Consider the following 23,711-nt stretch of genomic DNA (forward strand, 5'->3'; position numbering starts at 1 on the left):
AACACCATCTTGGCCACTATGGATGTAGAAGCCCTCTACACCAACATTCCACACAAAGATGGACTACAAGCCGTCAAGAACACTATCCCCGATAATGTCACGGCGAACCTGGTGGCTGAACTTTGTGACTTTGTCCTTACCCATAACTATTTTACATTTGGGGACAATGTATACCTTCAGATCAGCGGCACTGCTATGGGTACCCGCATGGCCCCACAGTATGCCAACATTTTTATGGCTGACTTAGAACAACGCTTCCTCAGCTCTCGTCCCCTAACGTCCCTACTCTACTTGCGCTATATTGATGACATCTTCATCATCTGGACCCATGGAAAAGAAGCCCTTGAGTAATTCCACCATGATTTCAACAATTTCCATCCCACCATCAACCTCAGCCTGGTCCAGTCCACACAAGAGATCCACTTCCTGGACACTACAGTGCTAATAAACAATGGTCACATAAACACCATCCTATACCGGAAACCTACTGACCGCTATTCCTACCTACATGCCTCCAGCTTTCACCCTGACCACACCACACGATCCATCGTCTACAGCCAAGCTCTGCGATACAACCGCATTTGCTCCAACCCCTCAGACAGAGACCTACAAGATCTCTATCAAGCATTCTTACAACTACAATACCCACCTGCGGAAGTGAAGAAACTTTGATAGAGCCAGAAGAGTTCCCAGAAGTCACCTACTACAGGACAGGCCTAACAAAGAAAATAACAGAACGCCACTGGCCGTCACCTTCAGCCCCCAACTAAAACCCCTCCAACGCATTATTAAGGATCTACAACCTATCCTGAAGGATGACCCAACACTCTCACAAATCTTGGGAGACAGGCCAGTCCTTGCCTACAGACAGCCCCCCAACCTGAAGCAAATACTCACCAGCAACCACATACCACACAACAGAACCACTAACCCAGGAACCTATCCTTGCAACAAAGCCCGTTGCCAACTGTGCCCATATATCTATTCAGGGGACACCATCACAGGGCCTAATAACATCAGCCACACTATCAGAGGCTCATTCACCTGCACATCCACCAATGTGATATATGCCATCATGTGCCAGCAATGCCCCTCTGCCATGTACATTGGTCAAACTGGACAGTCTCTACGTAAAAGAATGAATGGACACAAATCAGATGTCAAGAATTATAACATTCATAAACCAGTCGGAGAACACTTCAATCTCTCTGGTCACACAATCACAGACATGAAGGTCGCTATCTTACAACAAAAAAACTTGATATCCAGTCACTAAAAGAAGCCATTCCAAGTGGAGCGACATCATAGCTTTGGTTTACTTGGATTTTTATTCCATTTTGGCACAATGTGTCAATAAAGTGAAAAACCCAACAGAAATGCTTAGTGCTGGCTGCTTCAGAAAGCAGGGGGCTTCATTTTTTCCTGTCATTCATGTAATGCTAATGAGGAAGTAGAAAGTGACCTAGCCCTGCTTAAAAATCTACTACCTTCTATTGCATTGTTTTAGCACACTGGGTCTCATTGCTGTCCCATCCTGTTCCTTATCTCTATAAAAGTGTAACAGGGTAAAACAGGCATGGTCACTCCTGTTATGTCTTCAGACAAAACTGCTATTCTTGTTTCAGCCCAAAATCTTAAAGAAACATACCATGATGCCCCAATAATTTTATATTTTATAAAACTTTAGTGATACTCACACACTGAATATTAAACAGAGAAGCGCTCCCTTCCCAGATCCATTGCCGAGTTCTAGGACTTAAATCGGAGGCCAAGATTTTCAAAGGTAATTCATGATTTTAGGTGTCCAACTCCAGACACATTCAAGGGGTTGATTTTCAGACAGCTTAACTCTTTCTGAAAATCAAGCCCATTTAAGGTTTTTCAAACTGGGAGTCTAAAATCAGGACACCTGAAATCAATAGTCTCTTCTGGAAACCTTGACTGTAGTCCTGTCAGGCTGTTTCTCCCTCCTGCAATATTTGAATTTTCCCTTTCTCCCCCCCCATTACCACCCCAAATCTCTCTGCCTCTAGTTTTTAAAGGCTGTATTTTCCTGGAGCTGGGCATCCACAACTCTTTCCATTTATGCTGGAGTGTGGAATATTTGTAACTTCCTAAAGAACCGTGTGAATGGCAGAACACATCTACCTTAAAACTGATTGAATCTTGCATTGTAAACATTTGTGTGATCTGAGGGTTCACTAGCGCTGTCCATTCATGGAGAGGTAACAAGCGGAGTTTGGTAAAAGTAGATATTTAGGGCACTGTAGATATCAGTACTTAGATCTCATACATTGTGAAAAGATTTAAAGATGCTGATTTACTCAAAGAATACACAAAGATCATATCAACAATCACATGACCCAGGGAGCATCTCACTTTAAGACAAACCTCTCCTTTGACTTGCGTAAGCAAAGAGTCATACAGTGATGGCTTCTCAATGTAATGTTCATTGTATCTGAGCTTGAGACAGTCATATGAGCTTTCAGAGTAGTTCACAACTGAATTATTTGGATTCAGATGGCATGGAAACATTAGGGTAAAGGACTTGTCTACTTAAAACAAGCCATAAAGGTGTTGAATGTAATTCTTCTTCGTACGCTGACTCTGAGATCCAGCTGGAGGACATTTATATTAGAGGTCTCAGATGACTGACATACTGAGGTCAATTTTTCCTATCATTTATTTAATTACACGCTTGTACAATGGAAAAAACTTTCAGGGAGGAAGAGCAGGCACAAAAGCAATGGGTGGGTTTTCCTTTCTTACAGGAAAGACATTTCCCATAACATCAAATGTGTTGCAATGTTCATGTAATTTGATTGTTTTGGACAGGGTGTGTCACATTTTACATACAGTAGTAGATGTGCTGGAATATTAACACCCCAGAAGTGACATGTATGCAAGTTTCAGAGTAACAGCCGTGTTAGTCTGTATCCACAAAAAGAAAAGGAGTACTTGTGGCACCTTAGAGACTAACCAATTTATTTGAGCATAAGCTTTCGTGAGCTGCAGCTCACTTCATCGGATGCATACTGTGGAAAATACAGAAGATGTTTTTATACACACAAATCATGACATGCCAGTCTGCCCAGAAGAGGAAGGAAAGATTGTGGAGAATGTAGTTTCAGGGATAAGGAGGCTTGGCGGGGCTGAAAAGGTTTGAAGTCATGCAGTCAAAACAAAAAAAGTGTTCCCACACCTCCCTAAAGTGTCAGTTTACTTGTACAGAGGTTTATGAGTCTGCTATAGTGTTCGAACTCTAGAACCCAGGTTGTTTAGCTCAGGCACTAGAGGTTCATAGTTTTAGATCCAAAGGTCACTGGTTCAACCCTCTCCACTGACACCCTATCTGGATGCCTTGAGTCGTACCTGCAGTTAGATCTGAGCCTGGTAAATGGTGCTATATAACTGAGGATGGGAGTGGGAGGAAAAGAATATGCACACAGAAGCTGGGCTGTCATAAAAACCTGGAAGAGACTAGGAATGCTAGATTTACTCTGTGCTGTTTCACATACATACCTGAGGTTTATAAAGACATGCCAAAACCAACCAAAACAACCGTGACAGTTGGTTCAGTTGCCCTGGTATGATGAACACAGGCAACCCGTGATAGAAATCAGGGAATGAATTAACCTATGTAAAGGTCCAGTCTGATTTTATTTCCAAAACAAAGCTAAAATTATGCATAATAGAAACACATACTTACCTTCCTCACAGGGCTGCTTTGCGGATTAATTAGCTAATATCAGTACAACACTTTGAAGATGGAAGGCAGTACAAAAGTACCCGTTATCCTGGTTACTGTCTAGTCGTAGGATTAGAACAAAACGTCTAATCTTCACCCCTTACTTCAGGGGGATGTGCCACAGCCATTGGCAACATGCAGAGTTCCACAGGGCCCGGACTGTGGACATGGAAGGCCTGAACCGGGATTAGGCTCAGCAGCACCACAGAGCCAAACTTCAGAAGGGGAAAAAACCCTCAAATATGCAAACAGCTGCTATGCAATGGAAGGATGGTCACCACAGTTATGGCACAAGCTTCCCAGACTGAATGGTCTCAAGCTAGAGAACAAGAAAGCGAACTCCTTTTATGGGACTACCAATGGGACCCAGCCAAAACAGGTTACTGAAGGGCCCAGTCCTCCACTATCCTGCTCATTGAGCAATCATTGACACGAGTGCAAAGGGGATGTACAATATTACCAGAGCCGATGGGAAACATTTTATACCCACTTTGCACTGACGTGACTACACAAGGCTGCAGGGCTACAGAGAATCAGGCCCCTGCTGAACACAATGTTTAATGAACAGACAAGATTGGAGTGGGATGCTAGAGAGGACTTTGGAAAGGTGATTCATGGCAGTTTGCCTACCTGAACTGGTCCTGAGTGCATGTAAGAAATTGCTGGATTCTCTTAAGCCAGCCTAGCAAGTCTCATTCATGCTAGGAAGAGCAAGGTTGTGTCTTTTTATAACTTGAAGGACTGGATTATATGGGGCTGAAGGACAGAGATAGTTGTAACGGTGAGGAAGGAAGTTTGGGAGAGACTCCTAAATTTTGGCCTTAGGGTAGAATGTTTAGATGAAGGGAGAAGTTGGCTAGAACGGTGGGGGACATGAGTTAAAAGTTGGGCCTGGGGCAGAAGCCATGGGCTGCCCTATCCACGCAGGAGGATTAAACAAAAGTTGCAAGCTGGATTGAGGGCAATAAAATGTTAAATATACATTGGCCTTTGGCATTTTCAGCTGGGTGAAAATGAAAACTCAGCTGAACATACACACACACGTAAGGGAAAATTACCTACAGTGCTGCTTTTCTGAAGATATCCTTTAGACAGAATCCACACTCCTCTCTGTGAGCTCTATAGCATAAGACTGGCAAAACTTCAGCTTTTAAAAAATGTTGTCATCTGAGGGAAGCAGTATCAGGGTTGTGAGCCAGGCGCCCTTATTGGCCAGCTGCAGCAAAGGTCACCTTCAATATCCTTGTTCTTTAAACCTATAAGTGTTCATCGGGTTGACTCAGCCCAATTTGCATGATTAATTTGCCGTAACTTCTTTCAAGACATTGAACTTCTGTGTGAAATACACTAGAGCTGAGATAAAAATATAAATCCCTTAAGGACAGTTTTATTAGATCAGTTTTGAGCCAGAATTACAATGATTATTCACTCCCATCATTTCATACAATAGCAGGTCATGATATGCTGTCATCAAACTATATAGCAGGGAGTATCTGACATATGCGTATTCAGAAGAAACACATTAACTTAAGATACCGGTTGCACTTTTTACCTCTTTCATACAGACTGTGGAGAAAAAAAGGTTAACTGAAAGGACCTAAAAACGTTCAAATTCCATTATATAGATTCCTTGAGGCTTAAGTATAGAGGGCCCCAAACTAGCTTAGATCAAGTATAATATCAGTTTAAGATTGGATATAGTCTCTCAGGAAACAATAACCAGCCTTTGCAAGTATCTGGACTCATGGTCTAATAGTTTTTACCCCTTTCACTAGTATGAACCTACGCTAACATTTATAATATTCTTCCGTGTCTTGACATCTTCATTGTAGAACTGGAGGGAGGCAAATAGCAAAAGAACAAGAAGTTCTTACGTAGCAATCTTCATCAAGAGATCTTGAAGTGCCTTCCAGAGGTCAGGAGCATAATCCCCATTTCACAGATGGGGAAACTAAAGCAAAGTACACAAAGAAGGGAAGTCACTTGGCAAACTATCAACAAAGGCAGGAATTGAACCCAGGTCTTTCAAGTCCAATACCTGTGCCTTAGGCAATGCTATCTCCTTTGATGATGCCCAAAATGTGGAGAGAGAGATCCCTATTGAAACGGAAACCACACTATTCATTAATAATCACACAGGCACAGAAGTTCAAATACAGGGTAAAATATGTTTTCACCAAATTTTGAGACTTTTTCTAACCTTTGTATAAACTCTTCACATACAGCAGCATGGTTCTGGTGACATCTTTGAGCCATCAAATTAAACTGGAATGTTGGAATTTTTGCCAACTTTGGAATGGAATTCATGTCTTTTCCTATTATGCTCTTGTAGAATTAATAAATCATATTTAATGGGAAGTATTAGCACATAGTTACTGCAATTATGTGATGAATGTTTGATTTCTGGCTCACAGCTTGAGAAATGTATTGGATTTCTGTGATCTCTAGAAAGGTAAAGAAGAAACCTCCTATTCTAATTAAAGGCTAATAGCTTTAGTTCACTGCAATGCAAAGACATTAGTTTAAAAAAAAAATCATCAAGCTGAAAGTCTGCTGTTAAATTAGACTTGAGCTATACCCCAAATCTGCATTCTACTTTATTATCAAGCAGTGTCAGTCTTCCCAGCCAGCTAGTGCTACCACCAGGAGTGCACCTACAGTAGAAAAAAAAAATTATTACAACAGCCAGCAATGGGACAGCGGCACTGGTGCTAAGCTGTTAGTGTAGACAGAGCTCAGGGGTTACCACTGCTCTGTCAGGACAACCTATTCAAAGCAATAATGATACCATTGCTACCACTAGTGCAGGGGTTCTCACAACAAAATATTTGGTGGTCTCAGAGTGTGGCCACCAACTCTTGCCGGTGGCTGCTCCCACAATTTTTCCTAAAATAATTAACTTTAGGAAACACAAATAAAGAGACATGTCCAAGAGCCAACCCATCTCTGTCCCTACCTCCCACGGCTCTTCAGTGAGAGCCTGCCCGGGGGAAGGTGGGTTGGGAACTCACTGGCTGCCTGCAGAGTCCCAGATTCCCCATGTCCCAGCTGGGTGGGAGCTGGGGAGCTGCCCAGAGGAGCGCCCAAGCAACCTAACGCCACAGCCACCTCCACTGATGAGCCACTTCTGGCGCTGTGCACACCAGCCCCGAGTGTCTCCAGAGCTGCTGTCTGGACCTCCTGAGGAGCCTGCAAGGTGCAGGGCACCAATCCCTGCTGGCAGCGCCAGTGCAAACACAAAGGTGGCACATCTCACTTCCCTTGGTAACAGTGATTCAGGAGCAACAGCTGGGCACTGCAGGGAGCGATTCAGGAGCAACAGCTGGGCACTGCAGGGAGGGGCCACTGCTTTCCAGGAGGGTAGACTGAGGGTAAAGGGGGGGGGGGACCGGGACTGTGACTGAAGCCATTCAGGGGCAGATGAACCTTTAAATTGTGCTCCCCACTATCAACAATGCCCCCCATGCCTCTCCTCCAATCTCCACTCATGCTTTGGAGGCTGCTGTGGCCACAAAAAAATCCACTGGTGGTCACATTTGAGAAACGCTGCACTCGTGCCCTTGCAGAGCTGATGGCAATTGCTAGAACAGGAATACTAATTTTTCTAGTGCAGACAAGGCCCACAGAAACTGGTCTCAAAAGCATGTGTGCGTTTAAAACGTTCATCCAGTCACTGCATCATTTGCCAAGTAAGTGTCAGCTGAGAGTGGGGTTAATAGCTTGGCACTGCTTGCACTACACTGTGTCCTTCTGCCAAGAGAGGAGCTGGCCCAATTTTTCAGAGTCCTTCGCCATGGGCATGTTCTTTCCTAAGAGAAGCTATGAAAGGTAAACAGAGTGTAAAGGTTGCAACTGCCCAGCGTGTTAGTGTGCACACATGTAAAACTGCACATGTTTGCACCGGGGTAGGACCTCACTGAAAATCAAATCCTCTAAGGATTTGCCAGTCTCCTAAAGGGTAAAGCAATCAGAGTGCTAATAATCAGACTGTAACAGTGGAATCATTTAAAAAATAATCTGGGAAATAATCTAATATTAAATAGTAAAGTGATAACACTGTACCCTTCAATAGCTCCTTCCAAACCAGGACCTCCGGGCATTCTATAGCCAGCACTGAATGATTAACAATAAGAATATTAGAAGGCCATATTGGGTCAGATCAGTGGTCCATTTAGCTCAGTATCCTGTCTGCAGACGAAATGAAAAGATCAGGGCAATTTATTGAGTGATCCATCCCATGTCATCCAGTCCCATATTTTTGCAGTTGGAGATTTAGGGACACCCACAGCATGGGGTTGTGTCTCTGACCACCCTGAATAATAGCCACTAATGGACCTATCCTCCATGAACTTATCTAATTCCTTTTTGAATCCAGTTATACTTTTGGCCTTCACAACATCACAGTCGCAACCCTCTGCAAAGCAGGTCAATGCTATCATCCCCATTTTACAAATAAGGAAACGGAATGAGGAATTTAAATCACTCATCCAAGGTCACACAGCAAAGTTATGCTACATCAGATCAATTAGCCACCTTCAAAACTTTACCCCAAAACAATTACAAAAGACTCCTCCAAATTGCTCAGCTGTTCAAACAGGGAAGGAATTGGCAATACAAGCTGCATGGGGGCAAAAATGAGCTAGCCATCACTTCCAGGAAATACTTCCATTAGGTCTCATCATGCAGTCACTACAATAGGTGAACAGCATAGGAGGACAGCGCCCCACTGTGGCAGCAAAAATTCCTACGTGTGCAACATCTGGAGAAGGAGATAATAAATGCAGAAGTTCTGCAAATGTTTTTCAGCAGCAAAGCCACACTAAGCTGTTTGTACATGGTGTGGGAGAAAGAAACAGAAGTGTTCAAAGTGAAATTAATCAGCCATTTGCCTCTCCTCCCTTTGAGACTCTGAGGTTTTTCCATACTTACATAGCAGCGGTGATGAATGGTGATGTGACTAACACCAGGCAGGTATTTCCATATCACACTGTCCTATGAGCACCCATACCTTACTGCTTGTGAAGGGCATGTGTCTACTGGTTAGAGCACAGGACCAGGAGTCAGGATTCCTGGGTTCAAATCCCAGTTCTTTCCCAGTGTAACTTTGAGACCTACTTTCCACCTATAAAATGGGGATAAGACAAAAATGCAGCTTTTCAATTCTTAGGAGTCTGATATTTCAGACTATATATTTTTACAATATCCCCCATGGACTTTATACAGTTTGAGATTTTTAGGTATCAGTGGTTGAGTGTGCTCAGTTCTCACTGAAAACACAGTCCTGCCAAGGCAAAATCTGAGATTGTAAGCGTCATAATTAGAGGGAATGATTTGTCACCACGTGTGTCTGTGTGCACACAGAGTTACCATTTCTTTGGGATGCTTTTGAAAAATAAGTCACTGGGAGGGTCATTATAGGGAAGTGTTCCTCCAAAGCCCAAATCTGAGTAGCCCCAGGAGGCTCAGTTCTCTCCCCATGTTACTATTCAACAGTCATATGAAAGTTATTGGGACAGATGGTGAGACAACACAGGCTGAAATGCCAGCAGTACACAGCTTAACACCCAGCTCTATCTCCTTTATGTCAAATGTAAACAGCACCATCTCCCAGCTCTCTCAGTGCCTAGCTAAAATCAGCCCCTGAAAGATGAGCCGCTGGTTAACACTGAATCAAGACTGAGGCGATGTTCATAGGAAAAAAAATCCTTTGAAAAACCTGCCTCCTCTGTAACATTCCCGATTATCAAGGGCATGTACCCTCGGATTACTTCACAGTACTGATGGCCAAACAGACACGCTGTAAAAAAGAATCCATCTTCTCTCTGCACACTACCAAGAGATTGCTTCCCGTGCTCTGGGGCTCAAGCTTGGCTAGAAAGATCCATACGCTACCCCTGGGGAAATCTGCACCAAAAAAAATTAAGAATTCCGTGTCCTTCCATGACTTCTAATACAAACACGGACAAGCAAGTCAGCACACCAACCACCCTATAAATGAATACAGCTATTTACCCTGCAGCGTGGGAAAAGAAAAAACGATTGTTCCTGTTATTTCTATTTTTTAAACAAATGGGGGGGGGTGAGGGGGGGTGCTTAACACACTACAGAGATCTAGATCACTAGAAAGCTGGGTGCAGGCAAACAATATGTATTTTAATATGGGTCAGGGTAAATGTATACAGCTGGGAACAAAGATACTTTCAGGATGGGGAACTCTATCCTGGGAAGGAGTGAGTTTGAAAAAGATTTGGGGGTTGTGGTGGATAATCAGCTGAACATGAGCTTCAAGTGTCACGCTGTGGCCAAAAGAGCTAATGCGATCCTGGGACGCATAAACTGGGGAATCCTGAGAAAGAGTAGAGAGATTATTTTACCTTTGTATTTGGCACTACTGTGACCTGCTGCTGGAATACTATGTTCAGTTCTGATGCCCACCATTCAAGCAGGATGTTGATGAATTGGAAAAGGTTCAGAGAAGAGTCATGAGAATGATTAGAGGATTAGAAGACATGCTTCACAGTGATAGAGCTCCATCTTGTTAGTTTAACAAAGAGAAGGTTAAGGGGTGACTTGGTTACAGTCTAAGTGTACCTATGTGGGGAACACATTGAATAACTGCTTCTTCAATCTGGCAGAGAAAGGTATAACAAGAACCAGTTGCTAGAAGTTGAAGCTAGACCAATTCAGACTGCAAATAAAGGTGTACATTTTTAACTGGGAGAGTAAAACCATTGGAACAATTTACCAAGGGTCATGTTGGATTCTCCATCACTGATGATTTTAAATTTTTTAAATGAAAAAAAGATTGGATTTTTTTTTTTTTTTTTTTTAACAGATCTGCTCTAGAAATTATTTTGGGAAGGTTCTCATGCACCCACTGTTTAGTAAGCAGGGCTGGTTAAGGCCTATACAACACTGCTGCTCCTGAAGCCTTTGTAGAGGGAGTGGAAGGAAAACAGCATTCAATAGACAGAAGCATTTCTCTCCCCCACAAGCTTTCTCCCATAATGCTCTGTCAGGGATGGATCCAGCAATGCACCAGGACAGTGGTTTAAAGGGTTTGCGTATACTTCCAGTTTTGTCAGATCCTGACTTTCTCTATGTTACTTTGAAACCCATAACAGTTGTAATCCTTGACAGACTCCCTCTCCTCTGAGGTAACGTCTTACCATAAAAACACCAGTTGTGAAGATCTGACCTACGCTGATTGACTATGGTTATACTAGTCGTGTATTCAGTCAGTAACCCAATCTTTAAACTTGTAAAGGAATGGTAAGTTAACTTTACTTACACCTTAGGCTCACTAAAACCAATGAAAATTGAACAAGAAATACATGTAGGCAAAACCAAAGATTGAACAATTATCTTTTAGTGACTTTCCAGCTTCAATGATTAGGCTTGGAAGGATTTGAATTTTGTCAGTAAACATAATTTCACTATATACATGCAAACCAATGAAGAAAAAGGTTTCCTTTGACGATCACTGAAATTTACAGATAGACAAAGTAAGAAAAATGTTGCTTGAAAACTTAAGAGTTTGATTTAAGGATGTTTACTTTGACTATTTTGACATATGATGCTGATAAGTTGTGTTTTAATGGTTTTTGAATCTCAACATCTACAGTCATTAGATAATTGTCACACCCCTCCCAATTTCCAGTAACTGTGAACATTTAAATTGATAAAAGCAGCAAAAGTGCTCAAAATCCATAATTTTGTACCACTATGAAAAATTTACATTGATGAAAATAAAAGCATTAAAAATAAACTGATATCTGTCAAAAGTTATAAAAAATAAAAACCTAATTCTTCCAAACCTACTTATGATCAATGATTCTTTGTAAATTGGCAGCAGCTTAGATCAGTCCAGTTATTTATTTGGCTGTTACTTAGCAATGTTAATGCTATGCTAAATCCACTTGGGTGTATTAGTCATCATAATGGTAAAACTGACTTCCTGCAGCTATTTATTTATTTTCCTATCCCAACTAAAACCACACATTCACCAGTCTCTACAGATGATATATACATTTCTTAATAGCCAGGATGGGTAGGGATACAACACCATGCTCTGAGTGTCCCTAGCTTCTGATTGCCAGAAGCTGGGAGTGGACAGGGAATGATCACTTGATGATTGCCTGTTCTGTTCATTCCCTCTGAAGCACCGGGCATAGGCCATGGTCAGAAGACAGGATACTGGGCTAGGTGGACCATTGGTCTGACCCAATATGGCCATTCTTATGTCCTTAATAGTCACCAATAACCAATTTTATCACAAACATGTCAATGAAAGTCATTGGTAGGCTAATATTTCTAGCCTCGTAAAGAGTTTTATGAATTAAAGCAACCAAATAAGATATACTCCAGTTTCACGAGGTAAAGCATTAGAAAGCCCAGAGATTGCTGTGTCCATATGACAATATACATGGATTTAAGAAAAGCTTCAATTTCCCCCCACTAGATGGCGTGTCTCAATTACTAATCTGCACTGGAATTCAACCTTTTAAAAAGCAAGATACTTCCTCCCTTTGCTACAGTTTTCCATCATGTTTGCTTTCCCCTTTAAAGCCAGACAGTTTAAGAAAAAAATGGGGGTGGGGGGAGGGAGATAATTTTAGCTAAAAATACACCATCTGCCTGTGAAAAAAATCTAGCTTGATTCTGTCACATCTACAATGAAGCAGGTTAATAACCAGCATTGGAGCAGATGGTTTCTTTATATAAATATGCTCATCTCCCCATAGTGACTCTTCTTCAGCTGCTTCCTGAAACTGCTGGCACTGCTTTACCTTGTTTCCTAGGTGACGACTGTCTCTTACACTCAGCCCAGACATTATGCAGCTGGAATGGATTTTAGAAGTTGCTATCTCCTGCCCATGACTGCTTCCAATCTCTACAAGGGATGCTGTGGTGGACAGACCTCTCTGTGCCAAAGAACAGCAACAGATGGATGTTAATAAATTAGCTTACAACTGCCCTTTTGCTCCAGATGATCAAGTTTGCAGTGGAGTTCTGAACCCAGCCAAATCCTCTGACAAGACCAAACAACAAATATAGTTGCAAACTCAAACTGCAGGATTGTAGGCCTAGGGGATGAAACTGGATCTTCTGGCAATGTTCAGTGAAGTTCTGCCAACATGGATTGGGACAAACTTTTAAGCGTGGCTACTTTTAAAAGGGACTCTGTAAAATTGGCATTGATGACTCCATTCTCCGTATCAAGTGTTCTCAATTTACAAGTAGAAAGATATTTTTCTCACTGCCAACCCCAGAAACTCAGGTTGGACAGAGATTGAGCTGCATTCTTTGCTTCTTGTGCACTATCAAAAGTAATAATATGCTCTGAATGCCAAATTAGGTTTTTGGCAAGTGACAGTCTCACTACCTTCAGGAGTTTATCTGCATCAGTGCTTCGAACTAGATGATGGTGCTGAGAAAATTCAGCTCACTTTCTTTTGGCGCTGCAAGAGGTTTTGATTTTGGTCATCTGCTTATTTAAAAATGACTCATCTATGTTCACTGCAACCCAGTGTGTTATTGTGATTAAGTTATAAGCAACACCCGGGGGTGTTCAGCCATTGGGATCATTCAATCATCTGAACGCTCTGACATCACAACAGAGCCTCTATTAGACCTCCCTAACTGTGGGGTCACTGTGCTGGGAGCAGAGAGAGATGGAGAACAGGTTGAGATTATTGAAATGCATAATAAAACAAAGTGATGTGCTTAGGAAACTTCAGTTTGTGAGATGCAAAATGACAGCCCTGGAGCCCAGAGTAATCCATTAAAGATAGTCACACTCTGCCCCAACAATACGCCTCAAGTCTATGGGAGAAAGAGGAACCTGTGGGTAGTCCAGTCTACATACGGACCTTTTCCAGCTGCCAGCAAAGATGCTTTTAACGGGTTCTGATTCCCGACAGTCAACTGAAGTTAATATGATTTAAGTGTTGTCCTGAATCAGAGCCATCATGGGGATACCTGCCTCCAGGAGACAGCGGGGCCTAGTGAATAGCATGCTGGACTAGGACTCAGGGGACGTGGGTTCTGCCACTGATCTGTTGAGTGACCTTCAACAAGCCACTCCACCCGTTCCTCAGTTTCCCCATGCGTAAAATGTAAAGCACGCTGAAGCCATACGCATTTTTGTTAGAACAAAAGAACTGAAGCCAGCACCTTATTTTACATGGACCACTTTACAACCAGATATCAAATTACCCTCAAGTTACTACTGATCTTGGCTGGATTTAAATTGATGATCCTGATGTGAAAGGCTGTAAGGTGTGAAAGGTGTCTCATGAACTATCCAATCATTGTCATTTGCTATCCCTCTTTGGCAATCTCTCATTTTAAGTGTTGTGGCTATGAAGGCAACTACTTCAATTTACAGTTTTCTACAGCTTGCCCAACTTGTGCACAGTGATATTTCTAAAACAGATACCAGATTGTATGAAAACATGTAAGATTACATTTATTCGAAAACCTTCGAAAAAGCCAACTATATTACAAGCACCCTGCAAATTAAACTGTACTCTCCTGCTTTGGTATTATTATGCACTGAGACTGTTCCAGTTATAATCCACTTCTGTTCGGCTTTCCACTTTACTGGAAACTACTACTAAAGACAGTGACACTCAAGCTTGCCCATGAGCTCTGCAGGGGAAAATCAAAACAGGCTTACTCATAGCATGTTACATTTGTACAAAGTAAATTAGCTAAACCCAACACATTTGGTAAACTGTCAATAAAACACACCTTTCCCCAGCCAGATTGCAAATTTTAGAAGCCTGACCAAAAAAAAAAATTTATTTTGATTTTGCTACTCGGGAATGAATATAATATAAAAACCATTTCACTTCTTGTACATTTTTACATATAAAAGAAGGCACCTTTGTACACTTCGTATATGTGAGCTTGTCTTACGTTTCAATATAAATAGTGGAAAATCAGAAGATAAGCATAATTTCATGTAGAGACTGCAGCTTCAACATGTGTAGAAAACCATCCGAAATCATTATTCAATAGTTAGACATAATAAAACAACGTGCCTCATATTTGCTCATATTTCAGTTCACAGTTCTGATGTGCCTGATTTGTTTTAAAGCAAAATACATAAAAACATGATATTCCATCAGGGTGCAGGGGTACATTATTTTCTATCATAAGACATACATATATTGTGCTACTGCAGCACAGAAAAAAGTTAGCTCTGGCTTTAAAGAGAATTAATTTGAACATTAGTTGATTATACTACTACACCTTGAAAATACTTTAAAGAAAGTATCACTTAACAGCTGCAGTTCAGATTCAACAAATTTCAGTCAGAGCAAAGCATTTTTCTTCTACAAGCCAATGCTGAGATGACAACCCCAATTCTGCAATTGGATGGGAGATGCCAGCCACAACCATTTTAGCAGCCTTCTGAGTCTAGCCTTTCCATACAAGGATAGTAGGAGCAACCTAGCTGTGCACATTTTGTCCAGCTGTTGCAATAAGGTTCAGCTAGGCATTTGTTAGACTTGTATGTGAATAAGAGACTCAATAATTAGGATAAAGTTGTAGCAGGGAATGAAGAAAAGTTTGAGAAGATATTTAACGTCTCAGTAGCAGTCCCTTCATTCTTGCAACCTTCACAGTCCATGAGTAGATAGTGGGTAAAATTTTCAAGAGTGCCCAAGTGACTTTGGAGCTTAAATCCCTCTTAAAAGTGGAACCTAGGAGCCTAAGTTACTACAGTGACACTGAAAATTTTCCCCAATGATAGTTGGTGTGAGAAACATAGCTCCTTTAATGCTTTATGATCTCGATTTCAGTTTTCAATATACAGTACTTTAAACGGCAAAGCAAATCAGTTTAAGATAATACAGTAATTTAATTCTAGATTCACAAAAACCAAAATAGTATTTATATCTGCCTACTGCATTTACTTAACTTTATAATTAGCTGCACTAACTAGTAATCATTATGTTAAATAAAAGATCACAGTTGTCAAAATAAAATTCCCCTCACTGTAAAGTGAAATAACACACTCTGAAAAGGTTTACTCTCCATACCGTATTTCTGCTCTTAGCTCATGTGAAAGATAATTTATTAGCACTGCTGCCAACTTCTGTTGGAGGGCGGCATTTCCCATTACAAGTGCAGTCAACTGTGCAGCATCAGTCCAGTCTAAGTTCCTGATAATAGCGAAGGTATCTTCATAGAGCTTCTGTTGCTCAGCAGGAGGCAGTTCCAGTATAATCTGAGGGATTGGCTTAAACTGTCCAGCAGTCATCCAAGCACCAAATAAACCACCAACTGCACCCCCTAGAAAAATCAATGAAGATGTAATTAGTCAGTCTCCACTTTTTAATTATTAAATTTCAAACCCTACCCAACAATAACCAGGCTTCAAACAACACTGGTGCTGCTGTCGCTATCGGAAGTTAACGAAGAGAGTTGAGTGGCCAGGGCACATTTACTTTAATGGTTATATATAAAACAAGTTAAAAGTGGCCAAAAAGAGTTTCCAAGACTAAGTCAGCTCCCATCGCAAAACAATTCTTAACACAATCAGTACTAATAACTTAAAGCCCTAAATCAGTGAAAAAAAAATCATCCTTTATGGCCCTGACTGGTCTCTTCAGGAGAAGAGAGAAGATCACAGATTCTGGATAAGACAGATTTTTTAAATAAAGCCCTCTGGTCAAGGAAACCATGAGATAAATCATACGTTGGTGGCCAAAATTAATTTACTTCTCTCTCTCATTACAAATCCACAGCACGGTACACGTTTTCTGCCTCTGTTAAACAGGCCTTATTACTCTCGTTCCTTCATAAAGTCCCTGCATGGCTGGTGCTTATATGATACCAAACAGGAAACAAACCCAGCAGTTTGGGGAGTACTGATTTAGAGACAGTCACCCTATTGATTACTGAATCAGCACTTTCTCACTGGTCAGGCAGTACCATGGATTCCAAAACATGCTCTTCTCTTTTGTATAGAGCTGATCTGTCCCCTCCCAAGAATACTGGGGGTGGGAGATCCTATGCGGCTGTCAAGGTGATCATTGTGCCTACTCCAGGGGGAAGTTTCAATAGTACAGATCTGTAATGGGTGCTCCCTTTCAAAAGGGAATCAATCCTAAACTATAAAGTAATTCTCTTTAACATAAAACAGCAAATGTAAAGTCTTGAATAATTTACACCACTGCCAGGAATGTCCTGGTTAGCTTAGCTGCCTCAGGTTTCCAAAATGGGTTCCAAAACCACACTCCTCAGCTTCCAGAAGCCTCACTCTCAGGATCTGCTCCTAGATCATCATTTATATACCCATTTCACTAGACAAAAATTTCTTAATTTGCAAATTTTACTGAGCTTGCAACTCTTCCGGTGATGCTAGTGAAATGCTTGAAAGCCTACAATGGCTGCATTCATCTGCATCACACGTTTATTAGATCATCAATACCTGATTTAGGGAGCACTACATGGAAAAAAATAAATAAATAAAATAAAAATAAAAATCACAGATGTGGCTCTTAGACTGGAAGATTTCTTACACAATCATTTGTTTTCTTCAGTTAACATTCACCAATTCACTCCCCTCAAAGGGATCCAAGCAACTGATCTAGGCACTGGAAAGCAAGATAAACTGCACATTTCTCAGGGGGCAAATACAGCAGGGGAACTCATCATATGACTTCCTCACAGCCAGGGATAATGACAACTCTCCTGTCCAGCTTACAGTAAAAGAATAATGCAGCCAAGGACCCATCTACACCATAATTAGTGCATATTCCTGCTAAAACTTAACTAAAAGTGCCTCCATAATCAAGCTAAAACTTTAGAATGTTCAGTCACAGGTCACTTACTTCTACAGTGTAATAATCTAGATAAAATCAGAGTCCTCTGATTCAGTTACAGCTGCATACAGACAAGGACACACAAGCACTCAGTCTCCCTTCCAAACAATGCACTTGTTGCAATGTCCCTAGCAGCTATGACAGGAAGACAGTCACTTAAACTGGGGTATATAGGACAATGCACCTTTTAGTTTTAAGGTAGCTGTCCCTTTTTTTTTTAAAATTTATTTGTGGCTGTAACAGGTTGGTTTCATTTGATGATTTCTATAATTCCAGTTTTTTAAGTATTTGGACAGCTACATTCTTCTTAGTACTTCCTACTGGTCTCGATATTATAAATTTCTTACAACCATTTGGTTTTACCTATTTCTTACTGAAAAGTTTAGTAGCATCTTTGTAACAAGACTTTTTTCTGATAATTAATTAAGATGGGTGTTTGTAATGTTGGTAGCTTTACAGTTTCTCTTTGTATCTCCGGCTGTGCTGTTATATGTTTATTTTGTATTTCTACAATGCCCTTTTGTGGCATTAAAGCTAGTTTATGAATGAAGTCACTTGGGCCCCAATTATTCAAACACACGAGCAGATGTACAACTTTACTCATGTAAGTATTCCCATTGAGGTGTATGGGACTGCTCATGCGACTAAATGTACACGCGTGGCTCAAGTGTTTGAAGGATTAGGGCACAAGTGACATCAGTAGTAATCTAGCTTTAACGCCACAAAAGGTTATTAATAAAGGAGATATCTGGAATTTTCTCTTCTGTATCTCTCATTGCAACTAAGCTCAGGGCTTTAGTATCATTTTTGTTATACAGAGAAACGCTAATTGACAGGGAACATGGGACTCTGAAAAAACTAAATATATCCAGCATGATAACAAGCACACTACAAAATTTTAAATAAATAAAACCTTACTGTCAGGAGGATATTTTTTATTAAGGAAGGATTCTCATGCCCCTTGATATGGTTAGACTGGGAAGATTTCCTCCCCCTCACTTTATACCCAAATAAAATACATTTCCTTAAGGGGTAAAATTGGGAATCTCCAACCCATTTTTCTCTATTTATCAAAGGTCTGTAGGAAATGATCTAACAACAGTTCCTTCACGGGGCTCCACATCAGCCATGAATTTAAGCCGAAGCACTCGGCATAGAGTATCTTTTCACTGTCAGAAAGTATTATGAAAACCTGCTTTACCATCTAGTTAAACCACATCACACATCAATTCTTTAATTCCCTAGTTCAACACCTCATCTTATTATGAGCCAAACCATCTTTCCTTGTATGGTAGAGTGTATTTACCTACAGCTATTCCAGGTGGACCACCCATTAAGCCCCCAACAAATGCTGTTGCACCCGCTACTAGAGCTCCTCGTCCAGAATGCCTGACAGCAGCCTTCATCTTCCTCTCCTCAGAGATACGGCACAATAGGTGCATCACATCATGAACGTCGATCGGCATCTTGGCTAGTTAGGACCCTGAAAAGATATATTTTAAGGTCAAGTTTATAAAAAAGGATCAGCTCTTGGAATAACATTTCTTCTTCCAAAAGAAAACAGAGACCAAAAGTTTTGCAAATAGCAATGAAACAGGAATGCAGCAATGAAAAGCAAAAGAAACAGGTGACAGGTGTTGCATACTTCCAAACGTATTTGGTTTTGTGCAGATTTTTTAATCTGGTCACAATCACAGTAACGAAACATTTTTAAATGTTCTGCCTATTTGTATAGGGTGTTGTCTTTAGCCTTAAACAACTGTCATGTCCATTCAGTGTTGCCAACAGCTACATGTGAGAAAAGAAACAGGCAATGATTCGGTCTTACATCAAGTTATGATCAGAAGATTATAATTTACAGGCATCCTTAATTCTGGCATTTCCTAACTTTGCAACATTAATAGCGTATTTTTCAATGAAGGTTTGTGTGTGCGTAATATACATTTAACAAGTCAATTCCTTACTTTCTTGTAAAGACAGGCCCTGTAGATGTAGAAGTGGAAGTAAAGAGTGTCAGAGAGAAGTGAGATTTTTTTTTCACCTTAACTTCAAATTTGAAAGCCATTTCATAATGAAGATCCCTTTCTGTAACATTTACGAGGGCAATGAAAAATGTTCATATTATGCTAGTACATAAGAGCCCCAGTCAGGGGATTTGACCTTATTGAGCTTGGTGCCGTAAAAACAGAACAACAAACAGTCACTGCCCCAAAGCATTTTACAATCTAGGTGTTGATTCACTGCAGCTGCCTCATCCAAGCCTACAAGTGAGGGAGTGTGTGAAAAGGAGCCCCCAGAGCTGCAGGAGGATACCGGAGGTGAAAGAGGTAGATGGGGTGGGGGTTAAGGGGTGTGATGTGGAAATGAAAGGGGGCTAGGAGGTAGGTGAGATATGAGGCTGAAATTAATTGATGTCAGGCCAGGAAGGTACAGAAATGACATGGGTTGGAGCATGTGCCTAATTTATCGACATGGGTGAGGGCCAAGGGCAGATGTAGGGCATACAGGGTGCATTATAATTAACATTTGTAAGTTTTGGGAGGTAGCCACTGAGCCACCAGCAGCACTTTATGCAATTTTAGGCAAATGTAAAATCTACTGTTTACCACAAGATGCTACTGGGTATGTATAAGGCAGGGGAAATACTTTAATATATATTTTTAAATATTACTGTTTCTCTATGTGTTCTTTGTCTGTGTCTAAATAAAGAAGTTTCCATGCACTACTGTATTACTGTATTCTATATATTGCTCAGATGCACTGTACTGACATACATTGCTTCTACATCTACATATATTCTTAATTGTCTTCTCAATGAGACTGTTGCATAGAGAAGTAGACTGAAGACTGAACTTTTCATCCTGGTGCAGTGATAAACAGTAAAAGTAGTTTCTAGATGAGGAGCAACAGCTGGCAGCAGGGTAGATAAAAATTAATGATTTTATTTAAAACAGATTTTGATAAAATGCTTTGAGGAAAAAAACCTATCTAAAGATAGTTTTAATTAAGATACATTATAGCTCAAAGATCTCTCATCATGCAATAAAGATTATAAATTTTAATTCTATAGTATGAGAATATATTCAAGTAATGTTTAAAAAAAGTTTTGTAAATGAGTTCCAATAGTTCATGGATTAAGGACCCAATCTTATGAGGTTCTAGGGGCTTCTGTACAGATTATTTAGGTTAATCTTTATCTACCCAATGGGACTCAGTGCTCAGTCTAGAAGATACCATCAGAGATGCTTAGGTTTGCAGTTCTCAAACTGTGGATTTGCAACTCCAGAGATAACATGCTCGTTAACAGCAAAAATGTTTTTAAAGAAATAATATATAGAGGTGAGCTATAACAGACCTCAACCCTATTGTCCATCTGCAAATTTGTGTACACAGAGTCAATCCCTTACCTCCCTCTAAAAGTGCAAAGTTTCAAAAAGTTCAATGAATAGACTATTGTCGGGAACAGAATACATCTGGACAAGGAGAAGAAGTCTGGAGATAAATGTGAGAAGGGAGGGAAACAAAAGTGGAACTGTTTGAGCAGCATATTCCAGAAGTCTTGAGGTCTTTCTGAGTGCAGCCTTTATTGATTTGAGATCTACCATACCATTCTCTCACTAGAAGGGAAAACCTATAATGGCAGCAGGCTGTAAAAAACACCCAGTTTGGGAATAAGAACCATTCAAGAAATATATGTTTGCTGATGATGTTTCAAAGAAAGTCACACCAGCAAACTGGTGGAAGTCACTTAAGCACTTGGACTCAGAGACTGTTGAAGTGGTAATCTCACTTTTAACAACTGTAGCTTCTTCTGCCGGTGTAGAAAGAATATTTTCTTCCTTTGGACTAATTTGTTCCAAATTGAGAAATCATTTGGGACCTGAAAGAGCAGAAACGCTTGTTTTTCTTTTCCAGATTATGAACAAACAGGAAAATGAAGGTGAAGACGACTGAGTTAGCTGCAGAAGCCAATGTTTTAAGTTTCTCATGTTGACCTGGCTGACACAGTCAATTTAATTTTTGTTGCTTTTAAAAAAAAATTCATTTAACTATTTCAGTTAAAAACTATTTTAACAAAAACAAACCTGATTTTAAAAAACTTGAATGTTTAACTAAATTCAAAAATTCATATGCTTGTTTTGTTAAAATATTATATATCCAGAATACCTAACGTTGTTGTTTTAGTTAAATAAAACAGTTTAAATGTCTGTCTGGTGATGTTCTCCTCCTAATACAGCATGGCAAGAAAATCCTCCAAATATTAAGGATTAACCTGTTGAATTGAAGATAGTTTACCTCTGAGTGACTTCATAAATATCTGCTTCAATTACCTTTTGGTAAATGAAATAACCAATCATTCATTTTCTGATATAGCTGTAAAACTAATCTGAAAAGTTTTCAAATTAAATCACTTTAAAAGTGTATAGTGTGTACCTTCTAAAAATGAAACCTACATCTATCTGAGTTGTGAAGAATATATATTAAGGTCATAACAACCAACAAGAATGCACTTTTGTGTAGAAATCCATTATTAAACTGAGTCTTCCTGACTAGTGATTTAAATCATTATTTAAATCAATTTGATTGAAATCAAATCCACCCTGGCTGGCAGGGTGAATAATATGAATTACCAGGCTTCATCTTGTGAAAGTTGATTGCTGAATTCAAGGTAACCAAATTTCACCCTGAATGAAGGCCTGAGAATTAGGGATACAGTCTGGACTGATACTGAGAACCCTCAAGTATTGCCAGTTTCTGTGCTTTCCTCCTGCCCATCGACAAGAGAAGCACATGTACATACATCCTGCTGACCTCCCTGCAGCATCTCCTGTTATCAGTCATCAAATAGCCCTGTCAAACTCTCAACAAGCCTCAGGAGTGAATGGAAACTCCTTGAAATGGCCTTCCCCTTCCCAAATCCAGAGACTTATTGAGGACACCTGTTCCTCCAACTCCAAACCCCTCACCCTGAGGTGTCCCACAAGGCCCCTTGACAGGAAGTAACTGCAACAAACAGCTCTCTAAATCTCCTTTATGTCTAATTTAAACAGCATACAGCCCCCAATGTGCAGTTTGGGTGTCCTTTTGGCCTCCTCAAGGATTCCGTCCTGCGTGGCCATACTATGACACACTGAACCCCTATGTTCATTCCTTTTTCAAGGCGATCATAAATTCTGTACAAAGTATGCCTTGTGAGGTATCATTCGAAACCTCACAACTTGCTGATCGTTACTGTCCCGGTAAAATGTGTGTAGCAAAACTGTATGTAAAGTTATAAGATTCTACTGTATGATATTACCAGGAATCCTAGAAATCCATCTGCCACAGAAAAAACACAGAATTTGAAGTTTTACAGAGAATCTTTAGGTTTTGCATTTTGTGAAAAAATAAAAACATTCAATAAAATTGTTAGTAGTTAATGTAAGTACCAGTGCCACTTGTTCAATGCATGCAACCTCACCCTCTTTTGCTTGATTTCTGAAAAAGAGCTTTAAATTTACAGATGAACTCCATTTATCCAATCTAACTGGGACCAGGGCCAGATCAGATAATAAAATTTTTGAATAATCAGGAGAATTGGCAAAGAGCATTCTATCCCTTATTTTAAGATGGGGGGAGGAACGTGTCTCGGGCGACCAATCCTGTGCAGCAGGGCTGACAGCCAGAGCCCCAGCCCACCCAGGGCTGATAGTGGCTGGGGTTCCAGATGTCAGCTAATGGTTCAGTAAATATGGGGAGATGGATAAATGGGGTTCTACCATATATCAATAAAACACTGTGTTCAACAGATACATATATATAGCGGCTAGAGAAACTAAAGTTCAACATTTCATTTTAATCAAGGAAATTTTTTTTTTTTTAAATCGGAGTATTTTGGTTTTTTTAAGCTTGGAAAACTAGGATCCCTGGATATTACTAAGAGCAGCCACAAACCAGTTTCCTCAGCTAGGTGTCAATAAAATCAAATAGACCATCATCTGATTAAATGGCCATTCTTTGGCAGGAGAAAGGGTGTGACATCTTGGCACAGAAACAGCTGGAGATTCCCATCCCCACAGACTGTCTCCTGAACCCCAACTGGAGATGATCCTCAAGGAAGACGAAAAGATAAAAAAATGGGG

The 23,711-nt window shown here is 40.4% G+C and overlaps 1 protein-coding gene across 8 annotated transcripts in view; it reads right to left on the reverse strand.

Annotated features, from left to right (window-relative positions):
• C12H19orf12 (chromosome 12 C19orf12 homolog) overlaps nt 1-23,711 on the reverse strand; it is an 83,452-nt gene that overhangs the window by 50,088 nt on the left and 9,653 nt on the right. For 2 of the 8 annotated variants that reach the window (XM_073307789.1, XM_073307791.1), the window contains exons 2-4: nt 18,896-19,072; nt 15,802-16,054; nt 5,116-8,870 (exon numbers count right to left, since the gene is read on the reverse strand). In XM_073307789.1, coding sequence (XP_073163890.1) covers nt 8,789-8,870; nt 15,802-16,054; nt 18,896-19,055 — 495 coding nt within the window. In that variant the 5' untranslated portion in view covers nt 19,056-19,072 and the 3' untranslated portion in view covers nt 5,116-8,788. Of the gene's footprint in view, nt 1-5,115; nt 8,871-14,193; nt 16,055-18,895; nt 19,073-23,711 lie in introns of those variants that run through there. The other 6 variants (XM_073307794.1, XM_073307795.1, XR_012154495.1 and 3 more) reach the window with 5 other exon arrangements.

Source organism: Lepidochelys kempii, chromosome 12, assembly GCF_965140265.1.
Source record: "Lepidochelys kempii isolate rLepKem1 chromosome 12, rLepKem1.hap2, whole genome shotgun sequence".
NCBI lineage: Eukaryota > Metazoa > Chordata > Testudines > Cheloniidae > Lepidochelys > Lepidochelys kempii.